Source organism: Enhydra lutris, unplaced genomic scaffold (assembly GCF_002288905.1).
Source record: "Enhydra lutris kenyoni isolate GAN:26980312 unplaced genomic scaffold, ASM228890v2 scaffoldscaffold50, whole genome shotgun sequence".
Classification (NCBI taxonomy): Eukaryota; Metazoa; Chordata; class Mammalia; order Carnivora; family Mustelidae; genus Enhydra; species Enhydra lutris.
The window spans coordinates 6,086,804-6,111,537 of NW_019154134.1; the positions used below are offsets into that span (position 1 = coordinate 6,086,804).

At 39.0% G+C, this 24,734-nt stretch overlaps 1 protein-coding gene across 1 annotated transcript; it reads left to right on the forward strand.

Annotated features, from left to right (window-relative positions):
- Positions 1-9,249: 9,249 nt before the first annotated feature.
- LOC111156900 (double-headed protease inhibitor, submandibular gland) lies at positions 9,250-14,475 on the forward strand. The gene is made up of 6 exons (XM_022518033.1): positions 9,250-9,355; positions 10,470-10,495; positions 11,030-11,151; positions 12,618-12,660; positions 13,850-13,959; positions 14,421-14,475. Exons 1-6 carry the CDS (start codon positions 9,250-9,252, stop codon positions 14,473-14,475), a joined length of 462 nt encoding a protein of 153 aa, XP_022373741.1.
- The last annotated feature ends 10,259 nt before the right edge of the window (positions 14,476-24,734 follow it).

Here is a 24,734-nt window from a genome sequence, read left to right on the forward strand (position 1 = left end):
GGCATATAGTCTCTGTCACAACCACTCAATGATGCTGTTGTGTAAGGAAATGAATTTACCTTATGTAAATAAATATACCTGGCTGTGTTCCAATAGAAGTATTTATAAAATCAGGTGGTGGGCCAGGTTTGACCTATGGGCTGTAACTCAGTAGTGGGTAAGAATCTGACTCTTGTCCTTCTTTGTGACTTACTGGTCTTCTCTTTGCCCTCTTCTATACTCTTAGTCAACACCAACCACACTTCTCATTCCATGATAATAGAGAATAAAAATAGAAATAGAATAATTAATAGAATTATAGAAAATTATATATGTTGCCATTTCTAAACATTTAAAATGTGCTTGAAACTGAGAAAAGCATATGGCAATACTCAGATTTGTACCCCATATTCATTTGAATCCCATATTCTTTGTGACCTTCGTGGTGACTTTGACCAAGGCCAGTGTCATATATTATACAGAGAGATAATAGTAAATAAAGTGAATATGTCCTGTGCCCTTTACAATACAAGGGCTATTTACCTCCTGGAAAAAAGCATAATAAGACATTCTTGTTCTTTCTTTGATGCCATTATGGCACACAAGTGCCTTTTTCTTTCCAGTATGGAAATTAAAGTTCTATCTAAATAACATGTGACTATTAATCACTCTTTGGGCATGAGGAAAGAACAGAGAGGACTTTGTTAAATGAGGATTAGTCCCAGTAAAACAGTCAAACAAAATATTTGTCATCCTTGATGGAAATTTCATATGACCTTAGAGCTCCTTCCAGATTATGTTGAGGAATGATGTGCTCTCTTCCTCAAGGTAACTGTGCCATTTACTAGTTTTCCTTGTTTCTTTCCTTGCCATCTATCACAAAGCAATCAGAAAACTGTGTGTACTTTTGCCGTTCCAATCTGTTATAGTACTAGTAATATGTTTTTTATGAACTTTAGACCCTCTTTTTTTCCCCAATTGACTTTTCTCATGGCCTTCAAGCTGACTTGCTAGTCTCTATCCTTTACAGCTCTCTCTTTTCAAAAAAAACTCTCAATGAGCTCTTCAAAACACTGATATTTTCAATTGCCCAATTTAAATTGTCGAAAATGCCTACTAAGCCCCCACACTGTGCTAGAACAAAGCAAAGTGAGACAAAGTCCAAGTCCAAGCATTGGTTTCTATCTACCCACCATCCTAGAGTCAGTCACCACCAATAAACTCAGGTTCAAACCATCATCATTGCTTCATGATCATCTCTTACAAATGATCTCTTAGCTTCAGTCTTCTCCCTTCCACTGCATTCTTCACTGTAGGCAGAATAATGCTCTGAAATCCAGATCTGATAACATTATTCTTAAAACCTATAAGTGGCTTCTCTAGCCCCCAAGATGAAGATGCCCTTCAACAAACTCTTCCTGACATGCAAGGCCTCTGTTCACCTCTCTAGCCTCCACTTTCATGTTGTCCTCTTTCCCTTGAATGATTTTCTTTAACTTCTTCCTGCATGTCCCCTCCTAACATACTCTTTTTATCCATCCCCATAGGCCTTCTCCCAGTTTTTCTTCCATCTCCCAAGGTCCATCCCTCCAAACTCTGTTATTGCTCATTGAAGTTACAGCTTTTGTCTGGAAACCTTCCATGACCTCTTTCCCCTTAGAATATGATTTAGTTGGGGCAGCTGGCTGGCTAAGTCAGTAAAACATCTGATTCAGGATATTGGCTCAGGTCATGATCTCAAGGTTGTAAGACTGAGTCTCATGTTGGACTCTGTGCTGGGTGTGGAACCTACTTAAGTTTCTCTCTCTCTCCCTCTCCTCTCCCTCCACCTGGCTTGTGCATTCTCTCTCTCTAAAAATAAATAAAATTTTTAAAATTTTATTTTTTATTTTTATTATTTTGTATTATGTTAGTCACCATACAGTATGTCATTAGTTTTTGATGTAGTGTTCCAAGATTCACTGTTTTTTTTTAAAGATTTTATTTATTTATTTGACAGACAGAGAGATCACAAGCAGGCAGAGAGGCAGGCAGAGAGAGAGCAGGAAGCAGGTTCCCTGCTGAGCAGAGAGCCCGGCGCAGGGCTCGATCCCAGGACCTGAGATCATGACCTGAGCTGAAAGCAGAGGCTTTAACCCACTGAGCCACCCAGGTGCCCCGCAAGATTCATTGTTTACATTTAACACCTGCAGTACATGCCCTCCTTAATACCCGTCACCAGGCAAACCCATCCCCCGACCCTCTCCCCTCTAAAACCCTCAGCTTGTTTCTCAGAGCCCACAGTTTCTTGTGGTTCATCTCCCCCTCCTATTTCCCCACCTTCATTTTTTCCTTCCTTCTCCTAATGTCCTGTGTTATTCCTTATGTCCCACAAGTAAGTAAAACCATATGATAATTGACTTTCTCTACTTGACTTATTTCGCTTAGCATAATCTCCTCCAGTCCCATCAACGTTGATGAAAATGTTAGGTATTCATCCTTTCTGATGGCTGAGTAATATTCCATTGTGTATATGGACCATATCTTCTTTATCCATTTGTCTGTTGAAGGGCATCTTGGCTCTTTCCACAGTTCAACTATTGTGGACAGTGCTGCTATGAACATTGGGGTACATATGGCCCTTCTTTTCACTACTGCTGTATCATTGGGATAAATACCCATTAGTGCAATTGCTGGGTCATAGGGTAGCTCTATTTTTAATAAACGTTTTTTAAAAGACTATGAATTAGTTATTCCTTTCATATGCTCCCATAATATCCTCTCCTTACACCTGCATGGCCAACTGTCACTGTTGTGTACTTGCTTATTTAGAAGTCTATCTCTCTCACTAGACTGTGACATTTTTAATAGAGGAGATCATTTATTATTCATGTTTAAATACCCAGTGCTAGTAAAATGCCTGGCATGGAGTGATTGCTTATTAAAAGTTGTTGAATAAAACAAGACCCTTGAGAGAAGAATTTTAAAAGGGAATATAGGACAGAAACTCTCAGTTCTGGTCAATGACATAAAGTCTACAAATGATAGGGGAGGACCATTATTTTTCAAGGAACTTGAAGAAGGAACTGCATTCCCTTCCTGGTACAAATAAAAAAGTGCTGATGCTAATAGCTGGAAACAAACTAGTTACACGAAAATACGAACTTATAAGATGTATCTCCCCTACTCCTCCCCACCCCAGAAGGCTAGATTCATGAGGTATTTCTCAGAAATAACTAGCAAAACCTGTAGCTAAAGAGGAATGCAAAGAGTAGCATGGTTCCAGAAAACTATGCTGTGAAGTGTACTATTGTAATTGGCATTGTACTTTGAATTGGTCTTTATCAGCTAAATACATACTTACAAGGTCACAATCGGGAAAAGATCATTTTATTTCAGGTTGCTAATATCCCAGGTTGACAGGGCTAGAGAAAAATTAGAGATGATTTATCCAGGATGTTTCATATCTAGGAATCCTGAAACCTGGAGAGAGAAAGTGATTTTCTGAGCTTACTCAAGTGGGTCTAAATCAGAAATACAAATTCAAGTAAGTGTATTTTAATCTCATGTTCCTTACACCACTCCCTCTGGCTTCATGAATCTCAGTGCCATGTTCTTCATACAAATAATATTCTCTATCTCATTATGTTTACAGACAAAAGAAATGGATTTTGCATCTAGTGATCATGAAAATTGCTCATTACCTACAGAAATGGTCACTTCTGTTTATTTGTGGAATAATTCAATTCCAAATCTATGGAACATGTAGCAGTAGAGAGTATGACATGCTGATTTTTTCGTGTATAGGAATGAGATTAATAATGAAAAGTGAATTCCAATGGCTTGACTTACATGGAAGAAGACCTAGGAGCAGTAATAAAATGAGAAATTTTCAACTATTATATTCTTACCTCTGGATCCATTTTGCTCCTGAAATTTTAAGTGAGAAAGTTGCCAGAACTCCTATTGCCAAGGTCTCTAAAAATGAGTTATGGACAAGTTGTGTTCACAGGGAATATTTGCTTAAGTCCCATCCTTTGGTCATAGGACTGATATGGCTACGTCAAGCAGGAAATGCCACATCCTTCTCCACCCAGAGGCTGTTACTATGTGCTCAAAAAAGGAGTAGGCAGTTGAATAGGTTCCAGTTATAAGTGTCTGCTGAAGGATTGCTGGTGGAGCTGCATAACCCTGGATTAGCACTTACCTAGAAACACAAGATATCTAAAGAAGAATGGGATGTTGATAGTCATTTTAATGTCAATATGTCAAACATGAAATAACATAATATCCAATAAAAGCAATAGTTAAAAGCTATTAACTACTCTTCCCTGTATCTTTCCTTCCCATCTATCACAAATCTATAAAACCGTGTGTGCATTTGCCTTAGAGGATATTTGAGTTAAACTGGACAAAAATATAAATAATGGGCAAGAAATTAATCTTAATGGCTCATGTGCTTTGGAAAGTAACCAAAGGAGAAGCAGTAAAATTTTCAAGAGAAATGAAAGGGACCAAGTTCTAACACTGACTAACACTGCTGTTTGGCAGCAATCTCGAAAGGCAAAAGACTGCTTAGTGTATGACTATAAAAGGTGTCTGCCAAGCCCAGGATTCAAGAGTTCTCAATCTCAAAAGTCACCACGTTGCATAGATGGCACAGAATCAAGGAACTGCATCAGGGAAGGGAACCATTTACAGCTGGCTTGGACCATCAGGATGCAGGCAATAGCCATGACTATCCAGAGATTAGAGGGCCTCTCCTTATTTTCTTGTGCACTCCTTAACTGTCTCAGATCCTCATTAATTTGCATAATGAATGACACCACATGTCCCCAAAGCCCGCAGAAGACTTGGAATCAGACATAATTTTAATTAGAGAAAAGGAGGTAATAGATAATTTTGTACATCTACATTTATTGATCAAAACTCACACCTACTATGTGGGGGATCATACTGGGGGTTGCTAAGAATTCATGTGCAGTACACATCCACCTTGAGCACTGGCTGCCCTAAAATCACAGCCCATCAATTATTTCTGAGATAAAACCTTAAGTCTGTTAAGGAACTGGTAAAAGAAATGAGAATGGACTTGAACCCTTTGAAGTAACTTTTGATCTAGGCAATGTGATGGTATTGAGTTTACATAATCATACTGTTTTTAGTTTTTAGTTTTATTTAAATTCAACTTAATTAATATATAGTGTATTATCAGTTTCAGAGGTAGAATTCAGTGACTTATCAGTTGTATATAACATCCACTGCTCATTCCATCAAGTGCCCTCCTTAATGTCCACCTCCCAGTCGCCTCATCCCCCACCGACCTCCCCTAGCAACCCTCAGTATTTTTCCCTATAGTTCAGAGTCTCTTATGGTTTGCATCCTTCTCTGTTTTCTATGTTTGTCTGTTTTGTTTTTTATATTCCACACATGAGTGAAATCATATGGTATTTGTGTTTCTCTGACTGACTTATTTTGCTTAGCATAATAACCTCTAGTTCTATCCATGTTTCAAATGGCAAGATTTCATTCTTTTTGATGGCTGAGTAATATATCCTGTTGTGTATATATACCACATCTTTATCCACTCATCTCTTGATGGACACAGGGCTCTTTCCATTCTTTGGCTATTTTAGACATTGCAATAAACATTGGGGTGCATGTGCCCCTTTGAATCACTACATATCCTTTGGACAAATACCTAGTAGTGCAGTTGCTATGTCACAGGATAGCTCTATTTTTAACTTTTTGAGGACCCTCCATACTGTCTTGCAGAGTGGCTGCACCAGCTTGCATTCCCACCGACAGTGTAAGAGGGTTCCCTTTTCTCCACATCCTTGCCAACATCTGTTGTTTCCTGAGTTGTTAAATTTAGCCACTCTGACCAGTGTGAGGTGGTATCTTATTGTGGTTTTGACTCACTGAGCCACCCAGGTGCCCCTCTTATTGTGGTTTTGATTTGTACTTCCCTGAGGCCAAGTGATGTTGAGCATTAAATCTTTAGACAGTTACTGAGTAGTGGCAAGAGGAAGAAAGAAAAATGCAGTCTTAGTAGAATTTTTTTTTATTATGTTAGTCACCATAACAGTACATCATTAGTTTTTGATGTAGTGTTCCATGATTCATTGTTTGTGTATAACACCCAGTGCTCCCTGCAATACATACCCTCCTTAATACCCATCACTGGGCTAACCCATCCTCCCACCCCAAACTCCTCTAAAGCTCTGTTTGATTCCCAGGGTCCATAGTCTCTCATGGTTCATTTCCCTCTCTGATTACCACCCCCCTTCATTTTTCCCTTCCTTCTAATGTATTCCATATTATTCCTTATGTTCACAAATAAGTGAAACCATATGAAAATTGTCTTTCTCTGCTTGACTTATTTCACCCCGCATAATCTTCTCCAGTTCCACCCATCTTGATGCAAATGTTGGGTATTCATCCTTTCTGATGGCTGAGTAATATTCCATTGTTTCTATGGACCACATCTTCTTTATCCATTCATCTGTTGAAGGGCATCTCAGCTCTTTCCACAGTTTGGCTATTGTGGACATTGCTGCTATGAACATTGGGGTACATGTGGCCCTTCTTTTCACTATATCTGTATCTTTGGGGTAGATGCTCACCTAGTGCAATTGCTAGGTCATAGTATAGCTCTATTTTTAGCTTTTTGATGAGCCTCCACACTGTTTTCCAAAGTGGCTGCACCAACTTGCATTCCCACTAATAGTGTTAAGAGGGTTCCCCTTTCTCCACAACCTCTCCAACATTTGTTGTTTCTTGCCTTGTCAATTTTTGCCATTCTAACTAGTGTAAGGCAGTATCTCAATGTGGTTTTGATTTGAATTTCCCTGATGGCTAATGATGTTGAACATTTTTTCATGTATCTGTTAGTCATTTGTATGTCTTTTTGGAGAAGTGTCTGTTCGTGTCTTCTGCCCATTTCTTGACAGGGTTAAATTCTCTGTCAATCCTATGGGAATTTCCAAAAGAAGGAACTACACACTAATATTCTTGAACTCTGAATAAAAAAAAAAAAAACACTTACATTCTTCCCAAAAAGAAGGTATACACTCAAATTAAAACCTAGTTGGTGAGAGATAGGGTGTGAGTGTGAAAATCAGAAAAGAAACTAAGATTCCTAAATTTTCCTGGATTGGGTTGCCACTGATAAATATTAACAAAGTGAAACTGGAGAGAAGCCACTAAAAATGAGATTAAGCAACAAGGTCTTCTAGGAACATGTTGAACTGGAAGATCCTTTGGGATGTCAGAAAGGTGATATCCAATAAACAGTAGAGAATTGAGTCTAGGACCCAGGTGGCAGATACTTTCTCACGTTCTCTGGGAAAGCAAGTAGGGGTGGAAATCCCATGTTGACATGGGGCTGTGTAATGGTGTGAGAAGGTGTGGCATAGAAGAACAAATCTTGTACTAAAATCTGGGGATCTGTTTCACTGAGTGATCTTAGACAAGATACTCTCCCTTCCAGGGCCTCACTTCCTTTTGCATGGAAACTTTGGTATGTGGTGGAAATTAAGGTTCTCTTGAATCCTGTCTTGCTTCTATTTAAGTGACTGCCTTTTAAAAATCTGTTTCGTTTCATGCTTGCCTCATAAAATTACATTCAGGGAGGGACTTAATACCATTTCTTAATTAAATAACAATAATGAAAAGTTTGAAAGCCACAGACCCACGTGCTTGCTCCTGACCTCACCAGCTCTACCATCACTGAGCCATTTTTCTCATTTCTGTCATATACTCAGAACTTGGTCACTCTAATCAGATGTTCCACTATGACTTAGGAAGAAGATCATTTATCTCATTAAGAAAAGTTTCTGGATTTTCAATGTAGCATATATGATTTCTGAATGCTAAAGAAGCACTGAAATATAGGTGAGGTGTAAGTATTCAAATTTCACAATAGCATACACCAAAATTATAGAATTATCTCTGAGAAAAAGAGGTGGTATTGGAAAATGAAAAGTATGAATGAGAGAGGCATATCTTAAAAAAATAGAAATAGGGGCGCCTGGGTGGCTCAGTGGGTTAAAGCCTCTGCTTTTGGCTCAGGTCATGATCTCAGGGTTCTGGGATCGAGCCCCACATCGGGCTCTCTGCTCAGCAGGGAGCCTGCTTCCCCTCTCTCTCTCTGCCTGCCTCTCTGCCTGCTTGTGGTCTCTCTGTCTGTCAAATAAATAAATAACTCTTTAAAAAAATTAGAAATAAATGCAACTAGTTACTGGGAGATCATAAGTTCTGAAATTGAAAGATCTGGCTTGGGTCAAGATTCTGTCATTCATTAGCTATCTGCTTTGGGCGATTTGCTTAACTCCTCCAATCTTAAGAGTTTGTCCTTTGGGAATTATCTTTAGCTTAACTCCATATTAACGCTATCTTCTGGAGAGCTGATGTCTTCACATGTGGTAGTGTCATCCACATGAGTTAATAGAGGTGAAAGTGCTAAGGAATTAGAAATCATTAGGCCTGTATTATTGAAAGAACGTTGGTTATGTGGATGGACAGAACATATACAGATATGGGTGCAGGAGAATGTGTCAAACAGAATATCATGGTTATAATCTAAAGAAGCATGAGGCACTATGCTAAAATCTGGACATTGAATATAAATATTGGTTATTGTTATTGAAGTAGCATATCTTAGTAAAAAAAAAAATAGGAAAGAAGTATAGGTCAAGAATTCTAGAGAACTGGATCTTTCAACTGTTACTCTGTGACTAAATAGAAGCCACTTAATCTTTCTGTGTTCATTGTCCCATCTGCTAAGGGGCAATAACACTAGTCTGAATATTTCACAAGTTTCTTTTAGTCACTTAACAAGCCTTCATAGAACACTGTAAATAATCTTTGAACTCTAGAAAATGTATTGCAGTGCTAAGTATTCATGTTGTGTACTACTGTACATTTTCAAGAAATGTTCTCATTGCTCCTGTTTTCTATTTCAACTCTCCTGCATTTCATATAATCTTGAAACCCTTTATATGTGTCATTTTGTTATTTCTCTTTACTATACCTATGCTTTTATTTGTTCTCAAATATAGCCATGCTGTTACATTTGCTAAGAAACCAGAGGATTATTATGCAAGACAGTTCTGGTAGGTGAGTTTCAGGGTGTAACTATTCCAGCTGCCTATAAATCAAGGGAGTAAGGAAGCTTTCCCTGGCCAATGAAATTAATATCCTAGCTTAGGTAAACAACCAATCATCAGTGAAAAGGTCAGTCTTGAGGAAGGTGGACCCTGCCTTATGCATGTGTGTATATATACGTGTATGTGTGCCTCAGAGAAGCCACCCTCACTCATCATCACTATGGAGAGCATCACGGCTTTTGCCATCTTTGCTCTTGTAGCCACTGCATGGGCTGCCTCTCCACCTGGTGAGTTAGGACTCCTTTGAATTGCGATAGCTTTATGTTAACTGCAGTTTGTTCAACCTTCAGTAATGATGGAATGTAAAGTCAGAAGAAAAACTGAGGTGTTAATTATTTGGGTTGGCCTAATTAGCAAGAGTGGGTAGAGGTCAGACCTTCTAGAAGAGGAAGAGAGACTGAGAAGAGGGATAAAAATTGTCATATGGTTTCACTTATTTGTGGAGCATAACAAATAGCATGGAGGACATGGGGAGTTAGGAGAAGGCATTTGGGGGAAATTGGAAGGGGAGGTGAACAATGAGAGACTATGGACTCTGAAAAACAATCTGAAGGGTTTGAAGAGGTGGGGGGGTGGGAGGTTGGGGGAACCAGGTGGTGGGTATTAGAGAGGGCACAGACTGCATGGAGCACTGGGTGTGGTACAAAAACAATGAATAATGTTATGCTGAAAATAAATTTTAAAAAATGATAAAAAAATTATCATGGGAATAAAAGGTGCAGCATAGGGAATATAGTTAGAGTACTGTACTACTGCATGGTGACAGATGGGAGCTACAACCTAATGTGGGGAGCACAAGATACTATATAGACTTAGTGGGTCTCTATGTTGTACACCCGAAACTAATGAAACATACTGCCTCATTCAATCAAAAAGAAAGAAAGAAAGAAAGAAAGAAAGAAAGAAAGAAAGAGAAAGAAAGAAAGAAAGAAAAGAAAAAAAGGACTGTGGGCGACCTGCTCAATTCCTGATCAACAGGTCAGGCTTCTGACTTGCCTCCCAGAAACAACTTATGCAGCTTTGAGAACTTCACCCAACCCTACCCTGGCCTTGCTCACAGGAATTCCTGGATACCTGTGACAGCCCTTTGTCCCATGACCAGGGATTTCCCTCCCCTATGTTGTTGTAGTGGTGGTTTTTAATCAGAATCACATACATTTCTGGCTTCATCCTAAATTGATCCTGAGTAAAGAAGTGACCTGTCAGGGCTGGCCTGGGCGAGGGATGGCAGAAATGGGCTTTAGTTACTGTGGATGAATTCAACCTTGCGTCTCTGACTGTGGAATTTGCTCTTTTTCTGATTCTTTCTGTTCAAATGCATCTCACGCCACTCTCTTCCAGTCGGTGATCAAGCAGGGGGAAGAAAGGTGAGTGTAACCTTTTCTATGGGGTCTTGGTAAAAATGAAATCAGAGCTGATGTGTAAACGGAACTGTGAACGTAATGAAGCTGGCTCACTGTGGATGGAAATAATTCCTGGGGAGCTAAAACCATTCCTACTCTGCTTCTCCTGGTGGTGGTTCTTTCTTTAAAGTTGGCAAAAGGAATCTCTTTGCAAAAGAACAACAGATAAAGTAAACTGTTACCTTTAGGTGACATTTTAAACTTTTCTGAGTATTTTTCACTTTCATTATTCCAGTGTACTCACACTGTAACTCAAAAAGGAGAGACTAACATTTCCTTCATAAACAGCTAACTCTAGTTTTACTTATGGAATGTTTCATGTCTGACTTAGCACAGTTCCTGATCCACATAGGGTCTTCTAGACATGTTTGCTGAAAAGTTGAAGAGACTAGAACTCTTTCTACTCTCTTTTCTGTCTTACCAACTTAATACAAGAAAGACTACGGAACTGAAGAAAGACAATGTAGGCCATTTTTTTTGTTGTTGTTTCAATTATAGGTGGACTGTTTCAAATACAACACAAAAGGCTCTGAGTTTGCATGCCCAAGGCACCTGGACCCAGTATGTGGCACAGATCATAGCACTTACAGTAATGAATGTATGTTTTGCATGCTAACTCAGTAAGTATCATACTCACTTGGATCCTCTCTCTCTCTCTCTTTTTTTTTTAAAGATTGTGAAGTCCACATGGGCCAAAATCTGCTTGGTTTCTGACAGTGTGGTTTGATCAGTCCTACATTTTTTGTGCTCCTCCAATACCCTTTTGACATTGCTTTGTTCAAATAAAAAGTACACAAATACATTTACCTGTATCTCTAAGGAGATGCGTATTTCTTTGCTATCCAGCCAAATTCTCTTTCACATTATACACTATTGCTCAGGCATTAGCTGTTTTCTATAGACATTTTTATTCCCACATTACATTTGCATAAGCTGAGTCTTAGGCAGAAAATATATCTTGGTCAAAGTTCCATAATCTTCTGTTGTGTCTTTCTTAAGAATAATGAGAGCGCACAAGAATGCTCTATGGAGGCTCTTTTCCAAGGTGCTATTACAAGACTTTGATTTTCTCTACCCCAGAGAAAATCCATGTTGCTGGAGAAGTCTAGGGAGGAGATTATCTGGAGAAGTCTAGGGAGGAAATTGAAAGTACAGATGGGATTTGGGAGCCCCACCACCAGTACCCCACAAATTACATGAGTTCCTCACTGTAAACATCTCAGCTTCTCAAAGAATGAAAGAATGGTTATTACCAGCCATCCCAGGAATTGGAAATTCACTACTTTGTGATTAGTGATTAAAATCACGGGCTTTGGTATCAAACATCTGCATTAGAATCCAGACTGTGCTTAGGAGATGTGTGACATTAGGCAGATATCCAATCCACCTCATGCTTCAGTATTCCCATCTGTAAGATAGAAATTAGAATAGTGTTTAGGATCCACAGTGATAAAACCCATCAAATCTTAGCTATGCAGCTAATACAGACTGAATACTTACAGAAATGAGCTCTTGTTCTCAACATTTTCTCCTTTTCTAACTCTTCTGAAAGTGTATAGTCAAGTGTAATAACAAGTGCTATTCAGAATAAAGTCTCTCAGGATACGCAAACCCATGTATTAATAAAAACACAAGAGACTAAAGATGAGATTTTACTGATTTTATCATCTCATAGACTCCTTTTAGAAGAGAGATATCTTATAGAAAGAAGTGACTGTAACAAAAATTACACAGACTATAAGTTCCAGAAATGGATTTGAACATACTTTCTTTTTCTTAACTCCAAAAATATTTTCACACTATACGATGCTTGATTTTCATCTGAGTACTCATGGACTAACTTTTTTGAGTGCCCAATCTCCTCTTAGTGTTGATCTTATTTTCTTCAATTTTATTTGTTTACAAAATGATCATCCATCAAAGGTGTTTATGGTCAGTATTAACCAACCTGGGTAGAATATTAATGAGAGCTCCTCATTCTCAGTACAGGACAGAGAATACAGAATGACATATGACTGTATTTTACCCTGTGGATTGTGAAATGTCAAATAACATATTACCCATTCAATAAAATCTTCTCTTTCAGAAACAAAGGATTTCCAGTCAGAATACTTCAACATAATAAATGTGTAAGTATACACAAATTTTATTTATTCTTAATATAAAACATTACAGTAATTCCTCACTTTATGAAAGTTTTAAAATAGACATTCTAGAAACTATCCACAAGTATGTGTGGTCATAGATAAGTCATGTGGCCAGCCTAAACAGAAGACCTGAGCATAGTTAATTTACTTTTCCAGAGGAAAGCTCCACAAATTCTACTCATAGTCCTTAATTGGAGCAGATTGGTATACATGTGCTGGTTTTCTAATTAGCAGGTTAAATAGAGGACATTAGGGACTCAAGGACACTCTCATAAAAATAAAGGAAGTTACTTTTTTTTTAATTCAAGAACAAATGTAAGACAATTCAGGAGTAAAGAGCTATGTGAGTGGATGTCAGTAATTTTAATGTTTGAAATGTGACAAGAGAAATAAAAACATGGGGTTGTGGTAGTAAAGATAGGTCATCTTAAGGAGTGACATCTGACCCAATTTGAGGAAGAGAAATGTGGTCATGAAACTATTACAAAAAAAGTTAAACTGATTTCTAAGGAGGACTCGGAGTCTTAGGAGTTGTTCTAATGGGTACAGAGGTCAGGTAAGACAGGAAGACAACCTAAGCAAAGGCACAGACATATATAGGAGCAGGAAACACTCTGGGAATTCAGTCAAGTTTAGCTGGAGTTAGAGGCAGAGCAGATGAGAGAAGTAAGCACGACTCATGAGGGGACTTTCTATAGATGGGGAATCTGTTAACTAATCAAAAAATAAGAACTGATTTGGTTTTTAAAAGATCACCCTGACATCAGTGTGGAGGGTGACTGAAATCTTAGCTAAGCATGGACGCTGGGCAGCAAACTGGCAGACACCTGCAACTATGCAGGCAAGACATCCAGAGGGCCTGAATAAAGTAGGTAAGTGTGTGGTGAGGAGAGGACTGGTTCGTAAATTAAGCACAAGATAGAACCCACTAGATGTACTCTACTCACCAGAATAAGTGAGAGGAAAGCCCTAACCTCAAGCTAAGCTATCTCTTTCTGTAATGAGATTGCCACAATGGTTGGGTCAGATTTTGTAAATTGAAGAGGCTATGTCTTTTTGTATGTGGGTTTGAGGGCTAAATGACATCTCAAGGCCTTAAAAAAAAAGTTCATTTTCTATAATTTAACAACTTGAAGTTGTTCTTTCTTTTTTTCCTTTTTTTGGACTGCAGGATATTGAGTGCACCCAATATTCTGAAATGTGTACCATGGAATACTTACCTCTCTGTGGATCTGATGGAAAGAATTATAGCAACAAATGTTTGTTTTGCAATGCTGTTATGTAAGTGCTGAATTTAATGTGTTATTTGTAGAAATAGCCTTTTCCACAGAGCCAGAAACCACGATAGCTACCTATAAGCAAGATGCTCCTATAAAGCATAAAAGTGAGGTGATACACTGAAAATTATATTTTACAAAAAGAAGTAAAAAGGAGGGGGGCAAGAGAAAGAAAGAAAGGGGATAGTGAGAAGAAACCAAAGCTGGAAAAGGAGATTTGGTCAACATCATAATATTACTAAGTGAGAGATAACAGAGATATTTATAGATTTTTTTTATGGCTCCTAACACTGGCTTTGACTAGTACATTGAATTACTTTTTCTACCATGCTGGAACTCAGTTACTAATTACTTAACTTTCATGCTATGTGCTCATTTGGCTGGCTTGATCTAAGAATATTCAAGGTCCAATTTAAGATCTCTAATGCCTTCTCTTAAAAAAAAAAAAAATGATTTCTCTTGTAGGAGGAGCCGTGGTGCACTTTTTTTGGCAAAGCATGGAGAGTGCCAGTCTCCCTGATGCTCAAGGGCACCAAGTTCCCTTTGGCAGATTCCACATAGAGAACCAATCCCTCTTGGATGGCTATGGGAGCAAATGCATGAATCTGATCCTTCAATAAAAGATTCTCAGCAGAAAGCTTTCAGGTTTGTCTCTGGATGTGACTGTTTCTTAACGAGAATGTCTATGGCCATTTCCCTCAATAGGTCACATGGAAAGATTTCCTCTATTTCTACTCAAGTTGAGAGCTGGAGAGATTGTATATACACTGGTGAGAGAAGAATCTGCTCTTAGCATTCCATTTTTTTTTTTTAACTCACAATTTTTAAGTAAACATACATCAAGGGGCAGATCTGACCACAAGTCTAACGTTAGTACTTTTAGCCACAATAATGAAAGGTGGAAAATTCAGCTTTGGAGAAAAATAAAGTAAGAATCCATAATAGTGTCAACTACTCAGACCAGGAATAATATTAGATGCTAGATATCTATTTAAAGAGGACTCAGGGGGCACCTGGGTGGCTCAGTGGGTTAAAGCCTCTGCCTTCAGCTCAGGTCATGATTTCAGGGTCCTGGGATCGAGCCCCACGTCAGGCTCTCTACTCAGTGGGGAGCCTGCTTCCTCCTCTCTCTCTTCCTGCCTCTCTGTCTACTTGTGGTCTCTGTCTGTCAAATAAATAAATAAAAATCTTTAAAAAAAAAAAAAAAAAGAGGACTCAGTCACAACTGGCATCCACAAAGGAAGACATTTTGTTGATCATCTTGGGAAGAGAATAAAAACAATATAATCTGATTAAATTGTTGAAGTCACTAAAAGGCCCAAGGAAAGTTCAAGGTAACTGGGAAAGATGAGGGCATATGCAGGAGTATCATAAAATAGAGAGATCAGAACTTTGTCATTTCTGGGGCTCCACAGAGAGGAGTCATGTCATTCATGTAACATGCCTAGACAGATATTTTGCCTTGGTAAAGAGAAGAATTTTCTAACAGTGAATCTTTAAATAGGAACAAAGCAATGCCCTATAAGTTCATCTGTCCAAAGCACAATGCTTTTTTTTTTTTTAAGAATTATTTATTCATTTGAGAAAGAGAGAGAACGTGCACATGCAGGAGGGGAGGCGCAGAAGGAGAAGGAGAGAGAGAACTTCAAACAGACTACCTGCTGAGCATGGAGCCCACTGCTGGGCTCAATCTCATGACCTTGAGATCATGACATGATTTGAAATCAAGAGTTGGTTGTTAACTGACTGACCCACCAAGGTACCCCAGCACAATGCTCTTTTAGTGAACACTAGGCAAATACTTGCCAGCTATATTGTAGAGATTTGTGTGTTTTTTCTAACAACACACATAGAAAGATTACTATAGGTCAAGCAATCTGTTGTGTAGGGGAAAGCAATACAGATGGGCAAAGAATCCATACCATTAAGAAGTTTGTACACTAGTCAGAGACATACTTTTGACGAGTTGATTACTATAGAATGTAAAAAAGACTATAATCAAGAATTATTAGGGGCACCTTGGTGGCTCAGTGGGTTAAAGCCTCTGCCTTCGGTTCAGGTCATGATCCCAGGGTCCTGGGATAGAGCCCTGCATGGGGCTCTCTGCTTCCCTTCCTCTCTCTCTGCCTGCGTCTCTGCCTACTTGTGATCTCTTTCTGTCAAATAAATAAATAAAATTCTTAAAAAAAAGAATTATTAAAGGTTCAATAAAAACGGAAAGGAAGACCTCACCCTTATAACCTCATTTAACCTTAATTACTTCCTAAGCCCTATCTCCAAATACAGTCACAATGGAAATTAGTGTTTTCACATTTGTATTTGTAAGGGACACAATTCTGTTCATAGCAGCTAGGTTGCCAGAACTTTGTTTTTATTTGTCATATTTGAAAATAAAATGCATGACAACACAATGATAGAAGAAAGAAATGAAACAATTCTATTATAAGATTCTGTGCTAAGTTAAAGGGTATAATTCCACTTAAAGGTGCACTGTGAGAAGCTAAGAATGTATACCATAAATCCTAAAGCAACAGTAAATAAGTTACAAAGGAAATAAGATGGAATGATGAAAAAAATCCTATATTTGTGTATGTAAAAGAAGACAAAGGAGGTAAAGGGGAAAACAGATTGTACTAATAGAAAGAAAGTAGCAAGGTGGTAGACTCAATGTAATTGCATTAGTTAGGATTCTTCAGAAAAACAAAATTAATTGTGTATGCATGTTTGTGTGAAGAGAGAGAGAGAGAGAGAGATAAGAGAAAAAGAAAAAGATTTATTTTGAGTAATTGGCTCATGTGATTATGGGGGCTGAGAAGTGGGTCAGCACTTCCCTAGAGACCCAGGAGAGTGTTCATGTTGCAGCTCAAGTCTGAAGGCAGTTGAGAGGCAGAATTCTTCCCAGAGAGATCTTTGGCTTTTCTCTTAGGGTCTTCAACTGATTGCAGGAGGCCCACCCATATTATGGAAACTACTATGCCTTACTCAAAGTCTACTGATTTCCTCACCAAAGAGGAAATCCCAAAGGCTAAAATATCTTTTTTAGGGAGGCATATATAGGTAGTAAAACTATAAAAATGCCTGTGAGTGATTAACATAGAAGTCAAAATAGAGTCTGTGAGAGGAAGCTGTGGTTAGGCAGTGTCTTGGTCTGTTTGGGCTGCTATAACCAAAAAAACATAAACTGGGAGGCTTGAACAGCAAACATGTATTTCTTACAGTTCTGGAGTCTGGCAAGTCCAAGATTGAGGTGCCAGAAAATTCAGTATCTGGTGAGAACTGTCTTCCTGCTGTGTTCTCACATGGCAGAAAGGGCAAGGGAGTGCTCTAGACTTTGCTTTTATGACCTAATCACCACCCAAAAGTCCTACCTCCTAATATCAACACATTGGGAATTAGGCTTCAACATACAAATTGATAGAGACACAAATATTCAGTGTATAGCAGGCAATAATGTGGGGGAGGTTCTTAGGATAGATAAAAGGCATTCTAGCTCATCACTAGAGTGGTGGGTACATGGGTGTTGACCTTATAATAATAAACAATTTAACTACAAACAACAATGATACCAACAAGATGTCCTGACTTAAATGTTGATTATATCTGAAAAATATCTTCACAGTTACATTTCAGCTGGTGTCTAATCAAATATCTGGGCACTATGTCCTAGCCAATTTGACATATAAAATTAACCATTACAGTTTATCAATTATCATATTAAATTTGAATGGTCTAAACACTACAAATGAAGGAAGAGATTACCAGACTAGATTTAAAAAAAAAAAAAAACTAGATAAAAAACAAACAAGTGTGTTGATAGGAAAAACACTTTAAAAATAAAAGCACAGGGCGCCTGGGTGGCTCAGTGGGTTAAGCCTCTGCCTTCGGCTCAGGTCATGATCTCAGGGTCCTGGGATTGAGCCCCACATCGGGCTCTCTGCTCAGTGGGGAGCCTGCTTCCCCCTCCCCCTCTGCCTGCCTCTCTGCCTACTTGTGATCTCTTCCTCTCTGTCAAATAAATAAATAAAATCTTTTAAAAATAAATAAATAAATAAAAGCACACAGGCACCCAGCTGGCTCAGTCAGTAGAGTATACAACTGTTCATTTTGGGGTTGTGAGTTCAAACCCCATGATGGGTATAGAGATTACTTAAAAATTAAATATTGAGTAAGTAAGCAAATGACTAAGTAAGTAAAAGCACAAATAGGATAAAAATAAAAGGATAAAATAAGTTTACCGTGTTAACATTAGTCAAAAGAAACCTGGAGTGGCAATGTTAATATGAGCAAAATCAGTTTTTGAGCAAAGAATTATTGAAAGGATAAGAATTCATTTTATAATGATAAAGTTGTCAATTAATTAAGGAGATATACAAATCTTAAATGTTTATGAACCTTAGAAGTTCAAGATTCACTATTCAAAAATGAAAAATGAATCCAAGGTGTACCTGGGTGGCTCAGTCAATTAAGCATCTACCTTTGGCTCGGGTCATCATCTCAGGGTCTTGGGATCGAGCCCCACATCAGACTCTCAGCTCAGTGGGGAGCCTGCTTCCCCCTCTCTCTCTGCCTGCATCTCTGCCTATTTGTGATCTCTCTTTCTGTGTCAAATAAATAAATACAATCTTTTAAAAAATGAATTCAAGTGCAAGGAAAAATAAATCCATGATCATAATCAGAGATTTCAATATCCATCTGTCAAAAATTAATAAAACAAGAATATTAGCAATCATGTAGCAGAGTTGAGCAATTCTATCAATCACATGACCTGAGAACGACCCCCCAAAAAAACAGCAATGTAAACAATCTTCTCAAGTACACACGAAATATTTACCAAGATAGACCACTTTCTTGACCATAAAACAAGTATCAATAAATTTACAAGAATTCAAGTCACATGACATATGTCCTCTGAGCACAACTGATTTGAATGAGAAAACAAAACAAAAATCTCTGGAAAATCCCCAGTATTTAGAAAGTGTATATCACAGTAATAAATAAACCCTAAGTCAAAGAAGAAATCAAATGAGAAACTAAAAGTATTTTGAGTTGAATAAAAAGAAGAGAGTAATATAATTTCTGGAATCTCCCTAATGTAGTACTTCGGGTAAAATTTATATAGCTGTGTATCAATATTAGGGGAAGAAATTAAGAAGAAGGAGCATATCCTATTCCTTAAAACAAGTATAAATACATTTATCCAGCATTAATAATGCTAGTACTTGATATGAAAACCCATTTCCCTGGCACATTTTGAATTACAATTTCTCATCTGCCTTGTTCCTCTGTGCTAACTCCACTAGACTATACAACACCTGAGGGAGGGCTCAGGCTATTCATAACATTGGTGTGTCATTTGAAACACTTTACTTTTTTCAAATGTTGGTACAAGTTAGATTGATTTTGGAGGATAGTATGGTATGTTGCAACTAGAGAAAGTTTTCATTCAGTCCTTCAAGAAACAAGCTTATTATGTGCCTATGATGTTCCAGTAATTATGAAAGGGAAGACAGAAGGGTTCCAAGTAGGGGCATAAGAAATGCTTATTGAATTGCTAAGAACAAAGCACTATATCAAGCTTTTCGCCAAAAAATATGAATAAAAACTTTTTTCCTCCTTGCAAGAGTTACCAAGCTTGCAGATAGCAAATATTTGTTTCCCTACCTATAGGTTTATTCTAAGTGTCTTGAAACTTCATTGAATGTGACTTGCAGTGGAAAAAAAAAATTGTATTCTACCTCACCACCTAGAAACACACACACTAATAAAGTTATACTATAATTTTTATGTTATTCTACTCTATTCACTCCGTTTTACTACACTTTATTTTAAAGTAGTGGTGGTAACAAAATGAATTTCACAACCTGCCAAAGGGTCACAATATAGAATTTGAAAACTTGTACTGTACGATCTGAGACTTAATGCTTAACTTTGGTGAGCAGAAGTATGTGTCTGTGTATGTGTGCTCATACCTCTGTGTCCGCTGCAACCCCAAAAAGAAAGTGGGATGTCTTTAACTCACACTGATCAGAGAACATTGCAAAGGAGAGTTAACTCAAAGCGCCCACACTTTACTTGGGCCCTCACGATTTAGATGGTCAGAGCCTCTCCTCCAGACATCCCATAAGAGATTGTGGGCAGGATTTGCTGCCCCAAAGTGAAACAGAGAAAAGCAAATCCGTCTTTGAAAAGAAACAGAAGCCTGAGGGAAGAGGAATCAGATCAGACACCGTGTGAGCTCAGCGTCTGGACCTTGCCTTAAGGATTTCTTATTTTCCTTCTTCTCTTTGATGAAACTCATCTCTAGCTTACCAGCTTTTTACCTTCTCCCCCTTCTCAGTAATTCCCTTTAAAGATTTCTCTTTCTCCACCCTTTTAGTTAAAAAATTCATGTATATCTGTATAGCTAGGGATGGGAGTTTTAGGGAGAACAAAGGATGAAGACAGTAAAAGGGAAGCACAACATGTCTCAGTTCCACCTCTTGGTTAATCCTTGGGGACAGGTAGTAGCAGCCAGAAGTTACCAACAGGGACCAGCAGACCAGTGAGTGCATAGTGCAGGGAAGACTTCTGAATGTCATAGGGGAGTAAACAAATGGTCAATTAAGGAAAGAAGTAGGGTTAACAAGAAATAAGTGCTTCCATTTTTTTTTTTAAAGATTTTATTTATTTATTTGACAGAGAGATCACAAGTAGGCAGAGAAACAGGCAGAGAGAGAGAGGGAAGCAGGCTCCCTGCTGAGCAGAGAGCCCGATGTGGGGCTCGATCCCAGGACTCTGGGATCATGACCTGAGCCGAAGGCAGAGGCTTTAACCCACTGAGCCACCCAGGCGCCCCTAAGTGCTTCCATTTTATGCTGGAATTGCACGTCAGCAAGATAGGAAGGCCAACACTTGAATTACACAAGCTTGAGTGCTGGTGTTGAAAAGAAATATAGGAAATAGCAACAAAACAGTGTTTCTGTCCAAAGAAAAGAGAAAAGAAAACTTGTCTTATTGGGCATGTGGGATGCACCTGTCAAAACAAAAATTACAGCAGGTAGGATTAAATGGGTAAAGAAGAGTTACCCAATGCTAATGGGTAAGAGAAGCCAGAGTTCAGAATGAGCTTAATGCTGCTGAAAAAAAAAAAAAATGGAAGAAGATTTTTAAGGTCTGGGTGAGCTAGTGAGAAAGCACTGGAGGAGGTGAGAGGAAAATCATAGGCCACTTGGCCTATAGCTTTATCTAAGGAACTATAAACTTGGCTTTATGTAAGGAAATATAAACATCTCATACCTTTATGACAGGAGGTAGTTTTGCAACTTAGAGCATGGTGTCCATGAAAAGTTGGACTCTTGCCCTTCCCCAGAGACTAGAGATAGCCTGCACAGGCTTTCCTGAGTGCTACATTTCAAAGGGACTCCTCCCGGGTCATCGAGAAAGACGTTTCTGGGTTTTGAAACTAGTGAGAGGCTTCCAAAGAGAATTAAGTCTCAAGGCAACAGAGAAGGAATTTAGTTATAACATTTCTAAAGTAAATGTTCTAAGATAAGGGAGGTCAGGTGCCCGGAGTAAGGTAAAATCCTGTCTATATTTTAGTCAAGCTGTGGGGAACTGGAAAGCCATTAATGCCATTTCGGTCAGGAGAAGAGGTCAGGAACTCTTACCCAAATCAGTACTCAAGACCAGAGTGGGAGATTATGCAAGTGTGGCTAATGCTGTTCTATGGCTTCTATTAAATCTGTGAGAAGAAAAAGACTTTCTCTTATAGCCTGGGGTTGGACTGACATCTGTGTGGTGGCTATTCTGTGAGGGAAGGACAACTGTTGGGACGTAAAAGAAGGCAGCTCAGTGCTCTGGTGAGAATATAATTGGTTAACAGAATGAGCTAGATAAGAGAGCTCTGTAATTTGGGCAGTGGAGCTGAAACTTTCCTTTCTGCAGAAAAACAGCGGAGCTGTAGGTTAAATCTTGTAGAGGATTTTGGTATCCCTGAAAGGTGATAAGCACCTGCTTTGGACTATAGAGTAAGGAGTTTGTTTTTGAAAATGTTGGTTTGAAGTGTCATGAAACATACAAATCAAATCATTTCATAGCTAGGAAGAGGAGCCTGCCATCCAGGGACATAGCCCCAAGTTATAGCTTTTAGCATTAAGCCATGGATATGATCAATGATGAGGAAGTCATAGACTAAGGATTCTCTGAGGGAGATGTGATTCCTTAATCTTATTTATTCTCCTCACCCAATATTGTTAATTCAACTGGAATTTGGGGGAGTTTGGAAAAGCTATAGATACTTTAGCTTTATTTCTTTCCTATGATGTTTTACTTTTTCTTCTGTAATGCCTTCTATGCAATGGAGTCCCTCTATCTCTCTGAGCTGGGGGACAAATGATTCACTTAGTAAGGTGGCACTGTGTTTTCAAAATGTCCCACCTTAGATTACAAGCATAGGGCCAACAAACTAGGTGAAAACTACCTCTTTAATATTCTAGATGACTCAGATCCTTTCTGGAAGTGTCCAGTAGGTTTGTTTTTAGGCACTTATCAAAGTTAGTAAGAAATAAATTAACTGAGGGAATAAAAATTTGCTCATTCTAGCATTGTTAATAATAATAATGATGAAAATTGGAATCAACCCAATTGAGCAACAGTAGAAGAATATTAATGTAATAAAAACCCATATATGTGACATAATATGGCACCAAGCATCTCTATTCAGGTACTGTATGACTGCATTTAACGATCAGGAAAACATCACAGTACATTTCTAAGTGAAAAAGGCAGAAAACAATACACAGTACTACAAAAATTTTATTTTTGACTGGAACAGTATAATTTAACACATGTTTAACAGTTATCTCTGAGTTTTGAAGATTTCACGTCTTTTTCTTTTTTTAAATTTCTATTTTCTATTGAATTCTATATTCTATTTTCTATTTCTTTTTTTTTTTTTTTTAAGATTTTATTTATTTGACAGACAGAGATCACAAGCAGGCAGAGAGACAGGCAGAGAGAGAGGAGGAAGCATGCTCCCCGCCGAGCAGGGAGCCCGATGTGGGGCTCGATCCCAGGACCCTGGGATCATGACCCAAGCCGAAGGCAGGGGCTTTAACCCACTGAGCCACCCAGGTGCCCCTATTTTCTATTTCTATTCACATATTTCCTTGGTGTAAGAACAATTGTTCTTTACAGGCAGGAAAACGGAGGCAGGAAGTTTGGATAATGGGAGGCAATTCAGGCATGACCACAGATCTTCAGGTCACAAAGCTGCAAAGGCTCCGGATTGGCTGGACCTGCTACAAACGGTATCCGGAGACCTCATTCGGTGCCCACCTCCTTTCTTGCACGCTGGCTGGAGGTACTAATTCTCCTTGTAGAATATATTCTACTCTTTCTGCTGTGCTCTTTCCGACTGTGGTACGTTTCCTCAAACCATTGCCTCTTTGGATTGCCTGCCAAGGGCTGTCTAGTGTCCAGTGATCCATTCCCACCCCCAAGTCTTCTAGGCAGCTCTGTGCTTCCTTCTCCAATGCCTCCTGCTGAGGTTTGACTTTGATTTACCCTGAACATGGGGCCTCCAGGGCCTGCTCCTCCCAGCACACAATGCCTCAGTGCCTTCTTTGTCCTACATAGCTGTTCTACCCTCTCCTGCAGCCCTAGTACCTGCTCCTTAAAGGAAGCATGAGCTGCGAAGGAGCATGTTACGTCTCTCTTTCTTTTCTCCTCTTTCTGAGGTGGGTCGAAGGGGACTTATATTGCAGGGGGAGTGGGTATCTGGCATCCTGCTTTCGTGACACTGCTGCGGCTCCGGTCCCGAAGGAAGCCAAGGATGATGTCAGGAAGAGATGGGGTGTGCTGAGCAGAAACATGTCCTAGGTTGTCCCAGGAGCAGGCAGGGTGGGCAGCTAGGCAGCTCCAAACACTGTGCAAGAAACTCCAGCCATCCCGGGGAGTGGAGTACCCTGGAGACTTTACTGGGTCTCAGAGATCACATATCAATCACACCATAGCATCTGGGAAAGAGTATATGTCAGTTGCCTTGTCACATGTGCTACAGAGCGGAGAAGGCCAAAGCACATAGGGAGGATCAGGTCACTTTTACAGGGTTAAGAAGATAGGGTAGTTCAATGTGGTCCTTCGGTAAGGCCTGGAACCTGCCTCTACCGTTCTCTAGAATCAGAAAGGCTTCTACAAGAGAAGGCAATCCCACAGGAGGATTTGCTCACTGACTTCTCCCTTTCCAGGTGTCTGGATGAAAATAACTTTGGGGCGCCCATGGGATAGCATGGAGTGGTATTTCTCCCTATGTTCTCTCTCAGAATGCTCCAAGAAAGCTGAGCGTTCCATGTCAGAAGATTCTCAGCACAGCCAAGTATGCCTAAAATACTCCAATCTTTGTCTTACTGCAAAGAGCTATCCTCTGCTTCATGAGCAAGCACAGACCTGCTTCCTCCGTTGAGAAGGTCTTGCAGTCCAGAAGCCTCTAGTGGCCTCATTATTTTCTTTGTATCCCCTATAAGAAAAAAATCTGGGTGAATCTTTAGGTAAGGGATTGCCTTTTCAAGACATGTAAAATACCGTCACACTAAAATAATAGGATTCTGTCCTAAGAATAACTTCTGATTTACTTCTATCTTCTAAGTAGTCACAGATCTGGCACTGAGTTCTGTACTTTACAACTAACCAAGTTTAGGTTTTTCTGAACATTTGTTCTTAGTGAAGGATGAAATAATAGTCTTTCCAGATATGGCATACAGTGGTTACGGTGGGAAAGCAAGAGATGGATATTCATTTCAA

Coding starts and splice junctions, on each gene's coding strand:
- LOC111156900 (XM_022518033.1), top strand. CDS start 9,250: ATGTGTGCCTCAGAGAAGCCACCCTCACTCATCATCACTATGGAGAGC. Junction 9,356..10,469: donor ATGGGCTGCCTCTCCACCTG/GTGAGTTAGGAC, acceptor ACTCTCTTCCAG/TCGGTGATCAAGCAGGGGGA. Junction 11,152..12,617: donor ATGTTTTGCATGCTAACTCA/GTAAGTATCATA, acceptor CTTCTCTTTCAG/AAACAAAGGATTTCCAGTCA.